The 21,880-nt window shown below is 38.4% G+C and overlaps 1 protein-coding gene across 2 annotated transcripts in view; it reads right to left on the bottom strand.

Annotated features, from left to right (window-relative positions):
* The window catches only part of ZMPSTE24 (zinc metallopeptidase STE24), a 43,824-nt gene that overhangs the window by 4,508 nt on the left and 17,436 nt on the right, over positions 1–21,880 (bottom strand). Inside the window, exons 6-10 of one of the 2 annotated variants that reach the window (XM_025289020.3) lie at positions 20,902–21,043; positions 16,178–16,362; positions 13,547–13,582; positions 1,798–1,902; positions 50–193 (exon numbers count right to left, since the gene is read on the bottom strand). In XM_025289020.3, the coding sequence (XP_025144805.1) occupies positions 50–193; positions 1,798–1,902; positions 13,547–13,582; positions 16,178–16,362; positions 20,902–21,043 (612 nt within the window). The remainder of the gene's footprint in view (positions 1–49; positions 194–1,797; positions 1,903–13,546; positions 13,583–16,177; positions 16,363–20,901; positions 21,044–21,880) is intronic. The other variant, XM_006061926.4, reaches the window with a different exon arrangement.

Consider the following 21,880-nt stretch of genomic DNA (forward strand, 5'->3'; position numbering starts at 1 on the left):
TGCAACAGACAAGAGCATATGTGTGATAATTTTAAAGATTATACATTACCTCATTATAAGGTGAAAAAATAAACTGGAAGATGATCAATAGTCCAATCAGAGTGGGCTGGCTGTCATTAAAACCAAATGCAACAAAAAGCTCCTTTCGACCAATTAATACAGCAAACAAGAAAAAACACAGGAAAGAATTCATCTAGAAAGAAGGATACAGAATTTCTAAGTTATTACTAAGATAATTTCATTGTGGGATCAGTAGAACAAGACATCATGCTGTGATTTTTAAGAACGATGTTAGCGTGACCACAGGAAAAGTTACTTAGGTGGTTTTATAGTTTCTCTTTTATTCTAGAAGTAGAGAGGGCCTGAGTTGAGGGTATATATATACTAATTCGTTATTAGTGAGCAAATATCGGTTTAGCTGGGTGATTAGGGCCTTGGAGCAAACTAGAGGACGGCTAACAAGGAGATGTGGAAAAAAGGTATGTGGGAAAACTTCCAAAACTAGCCCAGAGTATGATAATACTTAGGTCTAATGAGAATCTTCACCAAAACGATTCCACAGCAGAGGAGGCTCTGTCAATGCTCAGGTGGAGAAGATACCTGCTCTGTGGATGTTAGCCAGCTTCTCTGCCCAGCCACTCTAGGATTTGGTCAATTGCTCATGAACAGAGTGGCCATGGTGACAGGGATGGAGTCAATGCATTAATCAACAATGCAGACATTCCCCACTGGCTCCAGCTGAAGTGCCCAATCTATTAGAAGAGGCAATCAACTCCAGCCCTGATGAGGCACCTCCGGGATCAGCCCACTACCCTCACAGTGGGCTACTGGACCCCTTCCTTCATGAATGGAGCAGTGATTTTCCTTATTAAACTGAGTACTTAAATAAATGTGCATTTGGACTTAATGTCTTACTCACTGCCATGTATCCATACAACATAGCTTCCAGCTAAGGCACTCATTTTTATACCTACAGATTTAAGGCAACAGAAAAGTGCCTATAGGAGCAGGTACACAAGCCTTCCCATGAGATCCATCACCTAGAACCAGCTGACCTTTTAGAAAGCTACAAAGACCATTAAAGACGCATCTGAGACCATACATGCTCAGAACCAGTCAAAAAAACAAGTGTGCTATTTCACTCAGAGCCTGAAAACTATGGTCACTCTGTTGGTTTAGTGGTATAAATACCCAAAAGAGGAATGTTACAGAAAGTATTTTCTCCTTTATATTTACTACTTTTTGCAATTTCTTTTCAATGTTTGTACAATGACTTTTTTAAAAGAGAAAAAATGTTTTTTAAAAAGCATTTTAATGTCCAACTTATCTAGGCTCACTCCTTTTGATCTTCACAGCTCCTACAGCTGAGCAACTGCTAACAACAATAAATATTTATGTAGTCCTTACCACATTTCAGGTACTACTCCAAACTCTTTACATGTATTAACTCATTTAATTCTTTCAGTCTTATGAGGTATCATCACTCAACAAGGGAATGGAGGCAGAGCGAGGCTCAGGAGCTCGTCTGAGGTCACAAAGGCAGTACTTCAGCAAGCTGTGACGTGAAGCCCGGCTACAGAGTCTGTCTTCACTTCTCTACTACGTGAACTCTCATGCCTGCTATGCTTATTGTTTGACTCTGCTGCCATAAAAAGACAATTGTCAGGACTTCCCTTGTGGTCCGGTGGTTAAGATTCTGTGCTTCTACTGCAGGGGGCATGGATTCGATCCCTGGTTGGAGAAGCTGGCAGCGTGGCCAAGAAAAAAGGGGCAGAGAGAGAAGCCCTCCAGGCTTACCTGGCTAATAACGATGTTTTTGACTGTGTGCCCCAGCTTCCAGTGCCCCAGCTCATGGCCCAGCACAGCGAGCACCTCCTCGTTTTTACATCCTTGTTTCTTATTCTGAATCAAAGAACAAATTGAAAATAAACTATCAAGAAGCTTCAAAAAGTTTATCCCTTTTAACCAAGTAAGAGTCCTTTTTAGAGTCTAACTTAAGGAAACAATCAGACTTTCGTGCAAAACTGTTCATTCACTGAACAAAACATTCCTCCAGCCACTCCACATTAGATACTGGGTTAAGCTCAAACATAGAATCATGAATCAGACACACATATTCTGACTGCATGAGTCTAATTTAGGTTGGAAAAAATATAAATCTTTATCAATAGGACAAGAGTTAAATAAATCATGACAAAGTCATGTAACAGCCATATTATAATCCCACTAGAAATTTTGCTTTCAAAGATTATGTTATAACATGGGAAATTGCTCATGATAGTGCCAAACAACATACATATTATGCATCCATTAGAAACGTTTTGAAAGAGTATGTTCTGACATGGGAACATGGTTCATTAGGTGAAGAAAGCAGGAAACAAAACTAAAAATAAATAGTATGATTCCAATTATGAAAAAAGACAAATGTGTATGTAAAAATACACAAATAAAACAAACTGAAAGCATATCAAAATGTTAACAGTTTTTTCTGTATGGTAGAAATACAGTGATGTTTAACTATCTCAGATCATTCCTATTTTCCAAATTATCTACAAATAAGTACATGTCACTTGTGACCTTCAAAAACACCATGTATTGCCGTTTTAAAAACTGAGACCTCCAAGTTAAAATGGCAGAAGGAACATTCGCGTCTAATTTTATTCTCTCCAAAAACCCCAGTAAACCTACAATCAAGAGTCTGTTTGTTTGTTTGTTTTAAGACATAAACAGGATAGGGAAAACAGGAGAGCTGGCAATAGTAACAAGATTTTGGAAGCAGGAAAGCAGACAGATAAATAAAAATGGACTAGGCAGGTCAAGAAAGTTGAATCATAAGCCAGCAGTGGAGAAAATATATAGAACCAGTCAGATTTACACTGCAGTGTCTTCAAAGGACCCAGGTACTTCTGAAATGGGAGGAACAGGAAGAGGTTGTGGCAAATATAAGAACTGGGTGAGATCTGTTTGAGAAATGGTACAGATTCCTTTCCAACTCCACACTCAAGCAAAAGGCAATTGCTCGTCCCTCATCCTGGCAAAAGCCTGAAAGCTCATTTTGGATAGGGCAAAGAAAAGGACACTTCAGTTGGAAGTTCAGCATAGTTGAAGGCCTGGGAACACCAGCAACAGACCATGGATTTGCTTACCTAACGGTATGTACAGTACACTGACTACTGAGCACTCCCTCTCCCAAGCTAGCCCTCTCCTCATACGTGGCTCTCAAAACACTGCCCTCCAGGCAAAAGCCTGGAAGAGTACTCCCTGGGAACGCTGATCCCTCTACCAGGAAAGACCAGGAGATCCTAACAGGAATTCCCCAACTGCAAGTACCCCTAGGACATACCACAGTGAAGCTCAAAGTTGATAAGCCTTATGTACAGGCGCAGAGAATCCAACCAGGTTTTTAGTCCCATTCTCTTACTAAACTCAAAGAAGGTGAAAGTTGCACAGTCGTGTCTGATTCTTTGCGATCCACGGACCACAGCCTGCCTGGCTCTCCTGTCCATGGAATTTTCCAGTCAAGAGTATTGGAGTGGGTTGCCACTTCCTTCTCCAGGGAATCTTCCCGACCCAGGGATTGAACCCAGGTCTCCTGCATTGCGGGCAGATTCTTTCCCAACTGAGCCACTAGGGAAGTCTATTCTCTTACTAAGGAGTAGACAAACAATTGTATATATTATAAGATATACAAGGTAAGGGTCAAGATGGAAGACCAGATACAGAAAAAAATACAATATGGAAGAAACAAATTTTCTAAGGAGAAAACTTAGAGAGATACTGCTTTCATGGAAAAACTGAAGATACTATAAAAAATGGGAAATTCAGGACTTCCCTGGTGGTCCAGTGGTTAAGAATCCAACTGCCAATGCAGAGGACATAGGTTTGGTCCTGGGAAGATTCCACACATCTCAGGGCAACTAAACCCGTGCACCACAACTACTGAGCCTGTGCTTTAAAGCTTGTTTGTGCTCTGCAATAAGAGAAGCCACTGCAGTGAGAAGCCGGTGCACCACAACTCGAGAGCAGCCCTCGCTGGTCGCAACTAGAGAAAGCCTGTATGCAGCAACGATGACTTACAGCAGCCAAAAAAAACACAAAACCTTAAAAATAAATTTAAAAAAAGGGACAGAGAAAAATAATTCTTAGAAATTAAAGCTTAATAGAATGATTGGAAGATGATGTATCTCCCAAAAATAGAAGAAAGAGATAAGCAAATGGAAAAGCAGGGAAGAAAAGGTAAGAAAGTTCAGTATAAGGAAGCCAACATTCAAATAATAGAACTCTGAAAAGAAAGAATAGAAAAAATAGAGAGGAGAAAATCATCAACAAAACAATTCCAATAAGTCTTCTAGAACCAATGAACTTCAATTTCCAAATTAAAAGGGCCAAATACATACCCAATACAATGGGTAAAAACAGACTCACAAGGTTGTACACTGGAAACTAGTATAATATCGTATATCAACTATACTTCAATTTTAAAAAACAAAAGGCACACACCAAGGTATGTGAAATTTCAGAACACAGAGAAAGGATTCAACAATTTTCCAGAAGAATAAAATAAGGTAACATACTGCTGCTGCTGCTGTGTCGCTTGAGTCGTGTCCGACTCTGTGCGACACCAGAGATGGCAGCCCACCAGGCTCCCCCGTCCCTGGGATTCTCCAGGCAAGAACACTGGAGTGGGATGCCATTTCCTTCTCCAATGCCTGAAAGTGAAAAGTGAAAGTGAAGTCGCTCCGCGTGTCTGACTCTTAGTGACCCCATGGACTGTAGCCCACCAGGCTCCTCCATCCATGGGATTTTCCAGGCACGAGTACTGGAGTGGGCTGCCATTGCCTTCTCAGAAGGTAACATACTAAGGATCAGCAATTTGAATGGTTTCAGACACCTCTCCAGCAATGTTGGAATCAAGATGGTGATGGAACAGTGCCTTCACAATCCTCAAGAAAAAGTATTTTCAATCTAGAAATCTAAACCCCAGTCAAGTGACAGGAAAAAAATGTGACAGAAAAATGAAGGCATTTTGATGCAAGAACACAAAAACTTTACTACACAACCTTTCTCAGGAAGGTGCTTGAGGATGTTCTTTACTAAAATGAAGGAGTAAATTAAGAACAAAAAGTCGTGGAATACAGAACCCAGGAGACCCAGTGCAGGAGAGAGGTGAAGGGAATCTCTAACGGTAACCGGCAACCCCAGAATGACAACTGTACACCAGATAAAAGAGGAAAACCCATTCGGATTTGAACAATGTGACTCAAAAGACAATCTGTTGAGGACTGCCATGATCGCACTCTTTCAGTCACCATAGCATCCTTTTAAGCTGAAGAAACTTGTAGAAGATGCACACTATTGAGAGAACACAGTAGATCAACATGGATTTCAACCTAAAGAAAAGGAAAAGGAATACAAGAATGGCCTGGTGGTCCTGCGGCTAAGACTCAGTGCTCCCAAAGCAGGCGGCCTGGGTTTGACCCCTGGTAAGGGAACTGATCCCACGTGCCACCCCACACGCCGCAACTAAGACCTGGCACAGTCAAATATAAAAGAATAACCACAGGGGAAGTCTACTATGAGAGCTGGAGAGCAGGACTTCAGAGAAATACCCCAAAGAAAGACAACAGAGCTCTCTCCCAGGGTGTAGGAGGGATGAGGGGGACTAAAACTAATAAGGTTAATGATGCAATTAACCTTGTAAGAAATTATATTGGGAGATGGCAGAAGTTATGAGAAGAATTAGCAAAAAGAAAAAGGAACACTAAGCACTTTTTTTTTTTAAAGCAATTATTAAGCAAGAGGGAAAAAAAGGTAACATATTCTCAGCAGTGAAAAGGTACAATATTGTTTAACAATAATGTTTTCAATAGTGTTTTGATATTGGCTGAGAGATGGACATAGAGAACAGACTTATGGATGGGGTGGGGGGTGGGGTGCGTGTTGGGGGGTGGAAGGAAAGAGTGGGATGAATGGAGAGTAGCATGGAAATAGCACACTACCATCTACAGAAGACAGCCAGTGGGAACGTTGCTGTATGGCTCAGGGAACTCAAACTGGGGCTCCGTGACAACCTAGAGGGACAGGATGGGGCGGGAGGTGGGAGGGAGGTTCAAGAGAAGGGGACATATGTAAACCTACAGCTGACTTACGTTGATGTATGGCAGAAACCAACACAATATTGTAAAGCAATTATCCCTCAATTAAAACTAAATAAATTAAACACACACACACAAGAACTGTAACTGGACTATACTGGAAGAATTGGGGGAAGGTAGGAGCAGAGCACATGTTAGGCCAAGAGCTAAATCCTCATCTACCATGACTAACAGGCAAGATAGTGTCAGTAGATAACCGTATACATATATTGTATATATAAATGATGTGCATAAATGTCAGAAGAAGCTAACAGAGTTGAAATCCATAGAGAGAGGAGCCTGATGGGGTGAGAGGCACAGAGAAGGGAGGAACATGAAACTACTGTATTTCATTATATGCTTTTTTGTACTCTTAACTTTTAAACAGTATGTTTGTATTACTTTAATAAAGTTAAATTTAATTATTGGACTTCTACTTCCCTAATTTTATCATAGCTCCTCAAACCAACATTGAAAATACATATATGTAAATACATATATATATACACACAAAAATATACATACACACATGCATTTTTTTTTTCTTTCAACACACATGAAGAATAGGCCAGGAAAGATTAAAAAAAAAAAATAACAACAAATGTTGGTAACATGTACCAAACACTGACTATGTATCAGGCCCTCTGTGCTATATACTGTATTATTTATACATCATAATCATGATATGAATTAAGAATACTTATTACCACTTTACAGGTGAGAAAATCTAGGTATAGAGAGGTTACCTAATTTTCCTATGGCCACACAGCCAATAAACAGAAAACCTGGGATTTGAAGCCAAGTAGTCTGATGCCAGAGACCTGTGCTTTCAACTTTCACACAAGTATAGATAGAAAAATAAATTATTCAACATTTATCAAATAAATAATTTTTAGTTAACAAATATGTAATCATTTGTATATTGTTATAGTACTGCTTTTAAAATAAACATAAATGGTAGGTGGTCATATGAATGACACAATATAATCTTTACAAAGCCAAATAAAACTCTTCATTGTTTATAAACTTTCCAGGTTCAATTTAAATAGTGCCAAGACACAATGAACAATTTCTTATACACACACTCACATGTGCATACCTACATTCACTCACCAATACACACACACGCTGAAAAACATCTAAAAAATGCTTAATAAGGTAAAACAAATATCCTTTTAAACATACAGTTTAGTTTATTTTAAAGTAAGGAAAAGCCAAAGCTGAGGAGTTGAAATTAACATTCCTTGTATAAAACTATGAACGGCTATACTCTGAGTCAAAGAGTGAGCTAGAGGGAAAAAATGCTGGCAAAATAACCCAATTGTGTCAAGCTCACCTAAAGTGGAGAAAAACAAGTCTCTTATTGAAATTAAAATCATGGGACTTCCCTGGTAGTCCAGTGGTTAAGACTCCACACTTCCAATGCAGGGGGTGTGGATTCGATTCCTGGTTGGAGAACTAAGATTCTGCATGCCCAATGGCATGCGTGGCAAAAAAAAAAAAAAAAGAAAGAAAGAAAAAAAAGTCAAAAACATTATCTGCATGGACCAGAAAACGCCAAGCTGGCTTGGTAGCACTAGGGGCAACTGATAGAAGCAAATGCAAATGCTCTATTAAGGAATGTACCCTAAACCCAGACCCTTCAAGATTCCTGAAGATTAAGATTACTGAACTATTATGAATTTACAGTAAAAATTATCAAATACTTCAGAAAACAAGCCACAGTAAGTAAGAGTTAGCAGAAACAATACAGGGTTGCAGTAGTTCCTTAAGACTTCAGATAATGGAACCATGAGATACAGAATATGAAATAAACAAAGAAGGGTGGGCTTCCCAGGTGGCACTAGTGGTAAAGAACCTGCCTGCTAATGCAGGAGATGTAAGAGATGCGGGTTCAATCCATGGGTCAGGAAGATTCCCTGGAGAAGGGAATGACTACCCACTCCAGTATTCTTGCCTGGAGAACTCCATGGATAGAGAAGCCTGGCAGGCTACAGTCCCTGGGGTCGCAGAGTCGGACACGACTGAAGCGACTTAGCACAGCAAACATACAAACAAGGGAACTGAAAACATGAGAAAGGAAAAAGAGGCTACCAGAAATGACTGATTTCAAAAAGAACCAAACAGAACTTTAAAACACAATGGACTGGTCAAAGAACAGACTAAATATAGCTAAAGAAAGAATCTATGAACTGGAATGTGGAGCTCCAAGAGACAAATTTAAAAGTGTCAGCATCTGTGGGAGACAGAATGAGATGGTATAACATTCATCTAACTGGAATTCCAGAAAGATAAACTGGGGAGAATGGGAAAGAAGCAATACTCAAAGATAAAACCCATGGCAGATTCATGTCAATGTATGGCAAAACCAATACAATATTGTAAAGTAAGCCTCCAATTAAAATAAATACATTTAAAAATAAATAAATAAATAAATAAAACAAAACAAAAAAAGATATAATGGAAAAAATTTTTTAAACTTCATGAAAAGACATGAGTCCTTAGAGGAGCTACAATACATCCCAAGCAGGACTGGGATAAAATTCATACTTGCACAACACAAAAATCAAAGAGAAATCTTAAGAATAACCAGAAAGAACTAAAAAATAAATAAGTAAAAGACAACTAAGCTCAGAACAGACTTTTTCAACAGGAACAAAGGAAACCAGGACAAAATAGAATGGTATCTTTAAAGTGCAAGGAGAAACAGCTGTCAATCTTGGATTGACATCAAGAATGAGAGCAAAATAAAAACAAAACCAGAATTTTCCAAAGAAATTTCTACATATACACAATGGAGTATTACTCAGCCATTAAAAAGAATACATTTGAACCAGTTCTAATGAGGTGGATGAAACTGGAGCCTATTATACAGAGTGAAGTAAGCCAGAAAGAAAAACACCAATACGGTATACTAACGCATATATATGGAATTTAGAAAGATGGTAACAATAACCCTGTATACGAGACAGCAAAAGAGACAGTGATGTATAGAACAGTCTTTTGGACTCTATGGGAGAGGGAGAGGGTGGGATGATTTGGGAGAATGGCATTGAAACATGTATAATATCATACATGAAACGAGTCACCAGTCCAGGTTCGATGCACGATACTGGATGCTTGGGGCTGGTGCACTGGGACGACCCAGAGGGACGGTATGGGGAGGGAGGAGGGAGGAGGGTTCAGGATGGGGAACACATGTATACCTGTGGTGGATTCATTTTGATATATGGCAAAACCAATACATTATTGTTAAGTTAAAATAAATAAATAAATAAATAAATAAAATAAAAAAAAAAAAAAAGAAATTTCTAAAGCATATACTTCTGGAAGAAGCAAAGTAGTTTCTAAAAGGAAGGTGTGAGGGGCTTCCCTGGTGATACAGTGGTTAAGACTCCATGCTTCCACTGCAAGGGATGTGGGTTTGATCCCTGGTCGGGGAGCTAAGCTCACACATGCTGCATGCAGCCAAAAAGAAAAAAGAAAAGAAAAATGAACAAGATAAAACTAAAATATAACATGAAAGGGGTCATTAGATCAAACTGTTTATTTAAGGTTCCTGGATCGTTTAGGAAGCAGTGAAAATATTGTATATTTTAAGATTTTAGGCTTTGTGGGCATGATTTATTTTTAACAGCAACCATAAAAGAACAGTCACATATGAACCTTCAAACCTAAATGAAAACTCAAATATAATTTTTTACAAACTTTCCATCAGTTCTAAAAATAAAGCAGAAGGAGATGTGTGTATGTTTGGGGTGGAGGTGGGGTGGGGGATATGAAAAGGATAAAGGGGAAAAAAGGCCATAAAATAATATGGCAGAAATAATTTAAAATATATCAGTAATCACAATATATATGAACAAACAAAGCTAGTCAAAAAAAAGCTAGTGTCAGTTTGGATTTAAAAGCAATCATAACCACAAAGTATATCTATGTGTGAGACAAAGATACATGGTAAGGTTAAAAGTAAAAGGATGAAAGTGATATGGTGATGGCTGCACATTAAGAATATACTTAAAAAACACTAAACTGTACATTTTAACATGGTTACAATGGTAAATTCTATCTCGATACTATTTTTAAAAAGTTAAAGGATGACATCCAGCAAATATTAACCAATAGGTATCTGGTGCCGCTGTATTAAAACCAGACAAAATCAACTTAAAAGGCAAAAAGGATTATTAAAGAAAGTAACAAAAGAATGATAAAAGATTCAATTTACCTGGAGGACACACAATTCTAAATGTATATGTTCCTAATACTAATGCCTCAGGATATATTCACTCAAAATTATCAGACTTACAAAGAAAATCTGACAAATGTATCATAATAGAGAATGTTAGCACATCATATCAATTAAGACATCAAGCAAATAAAATGTCAACAAAGATATAAAAATTTAAACAAAATAATAAAAAAGCTTAAAAAAAATAGCTTCATCTATGGGAGACTTATCAGTTCTGCAGCAAGCAATGAGAGAATATATATTCTAGAAAGTGAAGGCTACCAGTTTTGAAATAAACTTCAGCTACTTAAAAGAGTGAAGTACAACTAGATGAACATGGAACTGATTTTGTTTTCTACACCTTAGAAAAACACAACCTAATGGGAATACAGGCAGCAAAATACTGGAATCCAGCTATTATACCAGTTTTCCATTTCTTCACCAATTCCTCATCTTTAAGGAAAATGACCACTTAAAAACGAGGCTGGGTAGATGCATGAAAAAGAGGGATAGATTAAAAGTGATTGGCAAGACAGCTCTTACATTTACTATCTCTTTTCCTTTTAAAGATCAGAATTTAGGTCAGAATACACTTGGTAGAGAAAGTAAAGAAAGAGCTAACTAGCCTAGTTTCTTAAATGGCTAAGAGACACGTGTACCTGTACCTTCAGGGAATGGCCATCAAGAGGGAAGAACAAAGCACTAATTAATAGACATCTATTCTAAGGGGGAAATTAAGAGATGTAACTGAAGATTTCCATACAAAAATATTCATTGCAAGAATATTTTTAACAGTAAAAAACTGGAAACCCATATACCCAATAAGAGGAAAAATGATTTTTAATAAAAAAAAAATAGAAATATATATAGTAAGATGTTTATGGTTAGTTGGATTACTCATGTTTTCTAATTTATCTATTACTTTAGTAATAAGCAAAATAGGCTGCTATGTTTAATAATAATGATAACGGTTTCCATTCATTAAATGACCTATGTACCAGACATTGTATTATTAGATATTTTACAGTTTGTTAATCTCCACTACTACAAGGCAGCTATCATCAGCCTCATTGCTTCTTAATCTGAACTATGAATTAATCCTTTTATAAAACAAGCAGGTCTGTATGAGAAAACATAGGCTCTTGTATCTTGGTTTGATGTCTGGGTTTAGGAAGCTATTCAGAACTCCACGGAGTCATGTTCAAAGATATGGAATGACAAGAGCTTAAATAAGGGTCATTTTTTGCAAAAATCAAACTTGTTTATTTGTGGTAGATTCTTAAGATAAAATTGGATTTTCTTTTCTTCCCATGCTAATTTTACATATAAGAAAAAAATAAGTATCTTTCTCTTTTCTATAGCACTTTCCTTTTCATAAAATAAAATTCACATGCTGATTCATTGGATCCTAACAGCAAGCTGGGCAAGATGGGAAGTATTATCTTCATTTTAGAGATGGCAGAAAGTTAAAATGTCTTAAGATTATCATGCTAATAAGCAGTGGGTAAAACCCAAATTCACACCTATGGATCTTGTCCTCTTTCTATTATACTTATCAACTGGGAAGACATTCACATGACCCTAGCTCTTGCTGGGGAAATACTTGTTTTCTTCTATAAAGGGACAGTTTTTATATATTTAAATTTTCCTTTCACTTAAAATGCTTTTGAGACAGGTTGTTCTAATTACTGAATTTGTCTTCTGAAGGATAAACTGCAGGGAGAAAGTCTCCTAGACATCTTTTAAAATGTGAATAGCCAGCATGGAGATACTCATTGAAATGTTAATAATATTTATCTCTAAGAAGAGGGATTTAGTTTTCTTCTTTAAACATCTGCTCAAATTGAAACACTTCATCCTCTCTACACTCTCCAGACTTAAAATCATTTCTGCATTCCCCACTGTGCTGTATCAATATGTGTAGTAGGTGTACAGTAGCAGGTACTGAATAAACCACTATGTCCTAAACTTCTGCCACACTTGTGTATCCACTGTGTGATTATTTAATATCTTTTTAAAAATAAATTCACTTTTTAGCTTAGCCTTATCCCAAATGACAATTTTCATGAAATCAGGATAACTAGTTTGATCTTTTTCCTAATATTCATTAATACACATATAGCCATTCAAATTTCAAATACTGATATTCTACCAAAATCACCTCACCTGTATACATGCACTAAAAAGTAATACATGAGATTTGGGTCAATCTTTGACTTTCTCCTTCAGTCTCCACAATAGCAATCACCATAAGTCCTTTAAATCTATCTTTTATTATGACTTCCACACTTATTCTGACCTCTCACTCTAGTGTAGGCCCTTATTTCATGCCTATCTTGGTTATCTTGATGCAGTAAGTCCCTAGTAGTCCCCTTTGCCTATAATCTTTGCTCTATCATATATGTTGCCATCAAATCTTAAACTTCCTAAAACAAGCTTTGGCCTCTTTCTCCCAAGGGATCTTCCTGACCCAGGGATCGAACCTGGGTCTCCTGCATTGCAGGCAGATTCTTTATCATCTGAAACACCAGGGAAGCCCCTTGGCCTCTACCCAAATCAATCAAAACTTTCCAGGTCACTGAAAACAACCACTAGAATGTCTTCAGGAAGAAGTACTTTACAAACTGGTCCCGGCCTACCTTTCTATCCCCTTCTGCAAGCATCCATTTATTCATTAGTCTTAGAATAGCCATTGTGCAGTTGTTTTTATAGCTTTATTCATTACATATCTTCATCCTGAAAAGCTCCAGCCCCAAGTCAAAATTCTGCCTAGTTCAAATATTTCCTCTCTTTTAAGAAATCTGACCATTAGAATCTGCATTCATTTCTTAATTTCTAAAAGTCACACTATTTCAGCCACTTATTTACCACCCCCTGCCTTAAACTATGAGCCATATCTAGTCTCCTCTACTACAGGTTCTCTAGGGCAAGACTATGTAATTTATACATACATGCTAAAATATTTGCATCTGGACTTCCTCATGGTACAGTGGATAAGAATCTGCCTGCCAAAACAGGGGACACTGGTTCAATCCCTGGTCTGGGAAGATTCCACATACTGAGGAGCAATTAAGCCTGTATGCCATAACTACTGAACCCACGTGTCACATCTACTGAAGCCCGTGCTCCACAAGAGAAGCAATGGAAAGGCTGCACGCCACAACAAAGAGTAGCCTCCACTCACCACGACTAGAGAAAGCCTGCGTGCAGCAATGAAGACCTGGAACAACCACAAACAAAATAAATTTTTTTAATTTAAAAAAATAAAATTTTTGCAGCTATCAATGAAATAAAGCAGGCTCTTCAAGAAGCTAGCAAAATAACTCAAACTCCACTCAACACAGTTCAAAAGACTAACCTTTTCTAAGATCTAAACCAAACCTTTTCTAAGACTGCTAAACCAAAGAACACTGTTCTCATAGATACTGTGTTAGATGTGTTAAGTCACTTCAGTCATGTCCGATTCTTTGTGACCCCATGGACTGTACCCACCAGGCTCCTCTGCCCATGGGATTCTCCAGGCAAGAATACTGGAGTGGGCTGTCATTTCCTCCTCCAGGGTCTCATAGATACTGCTGCTGCTAAGTCGCTTCAGTTGTGTCCGACTCTGTGCGACCCCATAGATGACAGCCCACCAGGCTCCCCCGTCCCTGGGATTCTCCAGGCAAAAACACTGGAGTGGGTTGCCATTTTCTTCTCCAATGCATGAAAGTGAAAAGTGAAAGTGAAGTCCCTCAGTCGTGTCCGACTCCTAGCGACCCCAAGGACTGCAGCCCGCCAGGCCCCTCCGTCCATGGGATTTTCCAGGCAAGAGTACTGGAGTGGGTTGCCATTGCCTTCTCCCTCATAGATACTAAAGGTCAGTAATTTCATTAGATTGCTTGAAACCAGCAGACCACTATCTAACACGCAGATCTGGCTATCGTCATCTACCCTGTATGTAGACACCACTTCAGCAAGTTGACTTGCTGAACGTGCATGATTCCCCAGTGTTCTTACCTGGTTACTCTTTCTGAACTTCAGTTTTCCTATCTATAAGATGACCTTAAGAGCTCTTACTAGCTTAAAATCCTATGATCCTTGGTCAGACCAAAATGACTTTTATCCCAATAGCCTGATAAAATAAATCTATTAAAAAAAAAAATACAATCCAAAGAGTTAACCCTCATCCAATGCTATTTAACCCCTTCACATTTTCTTCCATCTAGATATTTATAACAGTCCAGGCACTCTATTAGACCATCTCTTTAAAATCAAAACAGATGCTCAATGATAACAGTTTTTTCTACTGGTACTCAGAGTACACAGGTTTTTCTCATGTATTATTTCATTTAATCTTCACAACCCTAAAAGGTAGGCATCTTTATCTCAGTGTTTTTCAACTAGCAGTGATCTTGCCTCCTCTCTCCCAACCCTGGGGACATCTGGGAATATCTAGTGACATTTTCCATTGTCACAATTGCTGGGAAAGGAGGGACTGATACTGGCACCTGGTAGGGAGAGGCCGAGGATGCTGCTAAACATCTCATGAGGCACAAGACAGCCTCCCACAGTGAAAAACTATCTGGTCCAAGATGTCAATAGTTTCAAGAGGAGAGCCCCTGCTGGCATTGTCTATCAGTTAAGAAATCAAAGATTCAGAGAGCTTAACTTATCTGCACAGTTACACAGATCTCAAATCATCTCTGAATGCCATCAAAGCCGATGACACGTCCCATCACATATGCAACTACTCGAGACTGTTTCTGATTAAACATATATTGTTTTCTTATCACTGTCTCCCCTTCCCCACTTAGTCTTGGTATACTTTGCTAAGTCACTTTAGTCGTGTCCGACTCTGTGCGACCCCATAGATGGCAGCCCACCAGGCTCCCCCGTCCCTGGGATTCTCCAGGCAAGGACACTGGAGTGGGTTGCCATTTCCTTCTCCAATGCAGGAAAGTGAAAAGTGAAAGTGAAGTTGCTCAGTCGTGTCTCACTCTTAGCGACCCCATGGATTGCAGCCTAACAGGCTCCTCCGTCCATGGGATTTTCCAAGCAAGAGTACTGGAGTGGGGTGCCATTAGATTTTGCTAATTATCATCAGTTGATCTCATCTAGGAGAAGATTCAGAAGAAGCTTTCTCAGACTATAAGATCAGATTAAAGAAATGTCTTCTCTTATGCTATCACTGCATCCAGTATATATAGCTTTGCTGCAGCAACTGCCATATGGAGCTGTGCTTGTATGACTTTCTCCCCTTTGGACTATAAGCTCCTTGACAGCAAGGTTTCCCTCTTCATTTCTGAATTCCAAAGAAAGTATCTCAGCAGAGTTTACAATTCATAAATGTTTGTTAAGCAAACAAAAGAAAACTGACCAAGTTACACAGTATACTCCAAAATGCACAGCTACTAAATGACTACAGGATTCAGATTTAAGTCTCTCCATCATCAAAGCCTATAATTACTACATTCTCAGTGAAGTTAAAAATGAGATGATTATTATCTCCTCTTTATCTTGTCTGTGGGAATTCTTCAATCATAAACATATCAGGAATTATATATAAAGTCCTTGTTTTAAAAACAGTTTATAATCATACAAATTTTCCTGTCTTATACTTGTGAACATTCTGTGAAAGCTTGAAAGATAGTTAACATGTAACAACAGTGATATTCTTTCCCAAATACCACAATTATAAAGGGGCAGTTATATTTTTATTTGATAGTCTCCCTGAGTTCAACACTCACTACATAGAAATTAAGGTTATTTTGAGCTGTCACAGAAACTGTTTATAAAAACTAAGCCAGGGTCTCTTAGGAAAAGAAGAACTCACTTTAACTTTAGCTTTTATTTCTTCACTGTCCCCTTCTCCATCATTGCGGGGTTCCATGCCAGACTCCTCCTGGATGTCTTTGTTTAGTACAGAATACTCTTCTAGTAGAGTGTCAAACAAAACTATTCGCTTGTTCTTGAAGAAGCCATAAAAATAGGCATTGCTGTGGGAAGAGCGTTTAGATCCTAAGGAAAAGACAGTTCAAAGCATGGAAAATAATTAAAAAGTCTGGGGTCTTTTGGAGAGATGCCTAGAAACTGAATTACTGGAAAGGACGTTAACATTTTCAAATTGTTTAATACCTGAAGAATATTATATCAACATAAATCACCACCAGCAGTGGAGAGTGTCTGTTTCTCTTCAGTCTTAACAACAAATATTTATGCTCATTGCAGCTTTCTAACAATAAATAAATAAATAAAGCCTAAATATCCAATGGTTGTGGAATGATTCAATTATGATAAAGCTATGAGTTGGAATTTTAAGCAGCCAGAAAAAAAAACTATACTTTTAAAATATTTTAACAAGATAGGAAAAGCTCACCAACATACTGAAAAGGATATAAAACTTCGTGTATACAAAGTTCCATTACTGTTGTGAAAAAATGTACATGTAAATAGAAAAGCCTAACACAAGCCTATTAAGAAATATATTAAAATACTTTAGTGTTTATCACTGGCTTAAAGAAACATGGATTTTTGTTTCCTCCTTTACACTTTCTTCTCTTCCAAAGCTTTTAAAGTAAGTATACTTATTTAATCAGAAAAAATTAAAACTATCTTAAAATCAACTAGAAAAAAAAGCCCTAAATTTTTAGCAGTGGCTAACAGTAGCTAAACTATGGTTGATATTTATTTTCTTCTTTATATTTTTCTTTATTTTCATTATATTTTATGTTCTGCCATGTGCAGTGAATTTATTGGTTAACAATAAACTTTAAGTTCCAATCTTGGCTCTGCCATGTATTATTTGTATAAATGCAAGAAACTTTCTTAATTTCTTTAAGCTTTATTTTCCTGTTTATGATATGAGGCTAGGACTTTTTGGTTTGATTGCCTGGAAGTTAAGAGCCAAACATGTGGTCCAATTTTATCAATGATATAGGATCTTAGCATCTGGAAAGTTGTGTATCTGCATCTTATATTTCTATCTCATTTCTATCTTTCCTAATTTTTTAATTAATTTAAAAATATTTCTTAGAAGTTACCTGAAGTTATCTATGGAAATAGGCAGATAAGCAAAACAAAATTAATGTCTTAGTATCTTCCACCGGCCCAAGGATCTCAAAGTATGGCCCAAAGAATGCCTACCCCAAAATCACCTACAGGTACTTGTTAGACATAAACAGTAGAAATATCCAATAAGTCAAAATGTCTGGGAATGGGGCCAAGGAATCTTTTAACAGACTCTCCAGGGAATTCTTATACTCATTGAAGTTTAAGACCATAAGCTCTTGTATCACTGTGCCTTGCATGTAGCATTTATTTAATAATGCTTGTTTACTGAACAGATTTATCACACCATTTGAGGTATGAAGTAACATATCTGAGAATTCTGAACACCAAAATGTCCTATGTGATTGTACAGCACTGCCAGCTGTCTCTTCATCTTTTGTTTATGATGTCTTATCTTAATCAACCTCTCAGCAGCATCTGATACAGTTGACCATTCCCTCCTTGAAACACTTTCTTCTCTTATCCCAATAGAAACACCATCTTCTCCTCATTTTTTTCCTACCTCAGTGGTCTCTCCTCCTCAGCCTCCTTTGCCCGCTCTTCCCCCTCAGCTGACCCTGATCTGAGCCCCCTTCTCTTCTCTGAACGCCCTCATCCATGGAAGTATCTACATGCCAGATACTTTCCAGACCACTATGTCCAGCCCTGGCCTCTCCCTAGAACTCTGGACTCATATATCCAGCTGCCTATTTGACAAGCCTACATCTCCACAAGGATGTCTATAGTGCATCTTTGTTGTTTATATTCTCACGTGTCATTTTCTCCCTGACCAGTATTAGAATCCCCTTGCAGAATTTAGGGAATTTAGCATCATGCAAGCCTTTAAGAAATCCAAAAAAGCTGGATATCTGCTTCCCCAGCACTCCTGACAGCTAGCCCAGTGCCCTGGCTCAGTCCATCAGATGCACCCACTGGGGACTCTGAATAGTAGCTAATTACACGAGGAAGCAGGGCAGTGAGAAATTAATTCTGCAGGTGCTAGTGGGAGGGTGTTAGAGATGCAAACTGCTAAACTCCAACAGCAGTGTCCTCACCAGACTGGTTCTTCAGGGTGATTCTGAGTTCCTAGTCTCCCAGTGAAGAGCCCATTTCCCAAGTTTGGCAAATTTAACTTTCCTGTGATCTTGTGACTTATCAAATATTGTTTCAATAAGGAATTTTTCATGTTAAATTAACCATAGTTGGTTTCTATGGCTGACTTGCAACTAATTATTGCTTGTAGAACTCTGGTAGGATATTCAATAGGTATCTCAAATTATAACACACCTAGCAGAACTTCAACTCTCACATACTTGTTCTTCTCCCAGTTTTTTCCCATCTCAGTAGCCTACCATTTATCCAACCATTTAGGCCAAAAATTTAAGTCATTACTTTGAGGTGTCTTGCTCCCTTATTCCTTTACATGTCATCTATTATCAAATTCCATCAACCTACCTCTAAAACACATCCCTGATATACCCACTTCTCTCCATCAATTACCACTGTTGCTGTGGCTCAGTTGCTAAACTGTGTCCAATCCCTTGCGACCCCATGGACTGTAGCCCCCCAGGCTCCTCTGTCCATGGGGTTTCCCAGGCAAGCATACTGGAGTGGGCTGCTATTTCTTCCTCCAGGGAATCGTTCTGATCCAGGGATCGAACCCAGGTCTCCTACACTGGCAGGTGGATTCTTTACCGCTGAGCCATCAGGATAGACTACTCTAGTCTAATTAACCATTCTCTCCTCCTGAACAGCACCAGCCTTCTGACTGCTCACACTGCTTCTATTCTTGCCTCCCTACCAACTTCTCTATATGGCAACCTAAGATAGGTTAAAAAGTAAAAACCAAGGCCATGTCACTTTCCTACCTAAAACCTTCCATAGCTTTATCTGTGGACTGAAAATTCAAGATTCTTACCCTGATTTACAAAGGCCTAAGTGGTCTGACTCTTGCCTATGTCTCAGACTTTATGTCAAAACACTTTCCTGCCATGCGGCAGCCACACTGGACTTTTTTCTTGAAAATATCAAGCTCTGAACCGTCTCCCCATGGATGGCTCCTTCCTTCAGATCTCAGTTTAAATTCATTTGCTTGGAGAAGTCTTGTCTAATGACCTAATCTAAATAAAGTATCTACTCAGCCATTCTTTGTCACTTCACACCAGTTTAATTCTCTGTGCAATACCTGCTCTCTGATTTTTTCTGAGAACAGGACTACTAGTTTTTCACTTGGTTTTTCCTTTCAGTTTACAAGTCCATAATATGTGTTGCTACTGTTAGTGACAACATTCATTCACTCAAAATATTTTTGAGGATTGTTACCATTATTAACAACAAAAATATGCAATACAGATGAGTAACTTCTGTTTAGCAGAGGTAAATCCCCCAAAGTCAAAAAGGGACTGTGTTATAGAACTAGAATTTAAACCCAAGCCTTTTGGCTCCACAACCTGACCTCTGAAATGCTACCCCCACTACTCAAATCTTGATTTTCCCGTAAAGTCCCATATAACCCTCCATAAAGCCTTCTCTATTTCAGCTAAAATCATATAGTACTGATAGCATATTTCACATATCTTCTCAATTACCTCTATTGTCATAGCATTAGCATTCACATTTTCTGATTATAACTTAAGTGGTGGGCAACTTAGGTTGCTCCCTCAGTAAAAGTGCCTCAGAGATCGTTCTAATATACTCATCATTGTGCTACTAGTTTAATATTAATTAAAAGAATAATAATCTCAGAGGCTAAAGAAGTAGTATGCATTGGTTTATTTTTCTACCATTTCCCCATAGACACGTTCCAACTGTGCCTTCAGCTGGCCACCAAATGTCTAAGATTTCTTTACTCTTCTGGTTACTATTAATTCATCTTTCCTTGATGAAAGACTCCTTGAGACTTTAGTACTCTTACACAAGCTAACGTAGATGGCTTAACTCTCAAGAGCAGTCATCAGAAAAGCAGATACTTTATAACTAATAAAGTACTATAAAGTACTTTATAACTAATATAAAGTACTCAGTGGTACCAGCCTTGGGTAATTTGCAAGTGAACACTGGAAGTCTTGGGGGAGATAAAGCCAATAACACTGGTTTTGCTTCCAAGCCCCCAAATCAGTGCCAATGGGATCTGAGTCCAAAGCCAGAGTCCAATTCCATTATCTAAAGAAGGCAGGTAGGCAACAGAAGTGCATAAATCAGTCTAGTATCATGACATAACAAGGAGTGAAAAAGGCCTTGGCCCCGAATGAACAATACTGTAAAGCCAAACAAACACAGCCAGAGGCAAGAGCAGGATTTGGCATCAGGCCACCAGTTTCTATCCCTGGACTGTTCTCAATTCTTATAAATCTTCAAAAGCCAAAATGGAAAATCCTAATCTTTAAATAACAAAAACAAACAACGCCCCCCAAAACCAACTGATGTGCTCTTTTATTAAAGTTTTAAGAATAAAGTACTCAACTAAAACAAATTACTCAAATAAAACCTTCTTACCCCAGGGAGCCTTACCTTCAACAACATACACCTTAGTCAAAGGGAAGTCAATACTCTTCGCCATGACCTCGATTTCTTGTTTCAGCTTTCCCTCAGGAAGAGGGGTGAATTTGTCAAATAAAGGGGCAATGTAATCAGCATAGATGGTGACAAGCACCTGAAAAGCAAATGTTAGAACAACCTGATTATGTCCTTAAAGAGAAACGACTCACTATACAAATTCCATACAAAAACAATTATGTAATTCCCAGCCCTGAAAACAGGGACCTTATCTTATTTGTTCTGGTATCCCCAGCCCCAAATGGTACCAGACAGTAAGCACTTAATATGTATTTGATGAAATGAATCAAAATGAGTAGTCCCTAGATGATAATAATTAAGAAGCCAAATGGTCTGTTCAAAACTATCTTGGGTATTTCTGACACTTCATAAGCCCATCATAACTTGGAATTCTTTCAGGGTAATCATAATAGACTTGAAGTGTTTGCTAAAAAAAGAACTACTAGAGCTTAATCTGCCTGCTAACACTAATGACTTGCAGTTCACAATTGTACACACGGGCTGAAACAGCACTTCTTTAAGCATTTGGGAGCATTTCTTGTGCTCTCTCTCCTCTCGTTTCAATTAGCCATACAACATATATGTGTAAGTCCAACTAGCACCCGTTTTGCAGTTATAATCCACTAGCTGGAAGTGGATGAGCATCATGGTAACCTCATCACGAGTGCAGCTGAAGAGCTGATAGGTGGTGTTTTCTGGGGGCTGTTAATAGACCATTTTGATTGTGTTGTACATAGTGTTTGTGCCATGAAGCAGTTTAGAATTTGGGAAAGAGAAGAGGAAAAGAACATGTGAGGCAGGGATAATGGGGGAGAGGAGAGGAAGAAGGGGAGGGAGGAGGCTGAGAAGAAGAGGGAGCTGGGGAAAGAAAAGGGAGGAGACAGGGAAAAGGGAGGGGCACAGGAGACGGAGAAGAAGAGGTAGAGGGAAAAGG

This window comes from Bubalus bubalis, chromosome 6, assembly GCF_019923935.1.
Source record: "Bubalus bubalis isolate 160015118507 breed Murrah chromosome 6, NDDB_SH_1, whole genome shotgun sequence".
Lineage (NCBI taxonomy): Eukaryota > Metazoa > Chordata > Mammalia > Artiodactyla > Bovidae > Bubalus > Bubalus bubalis.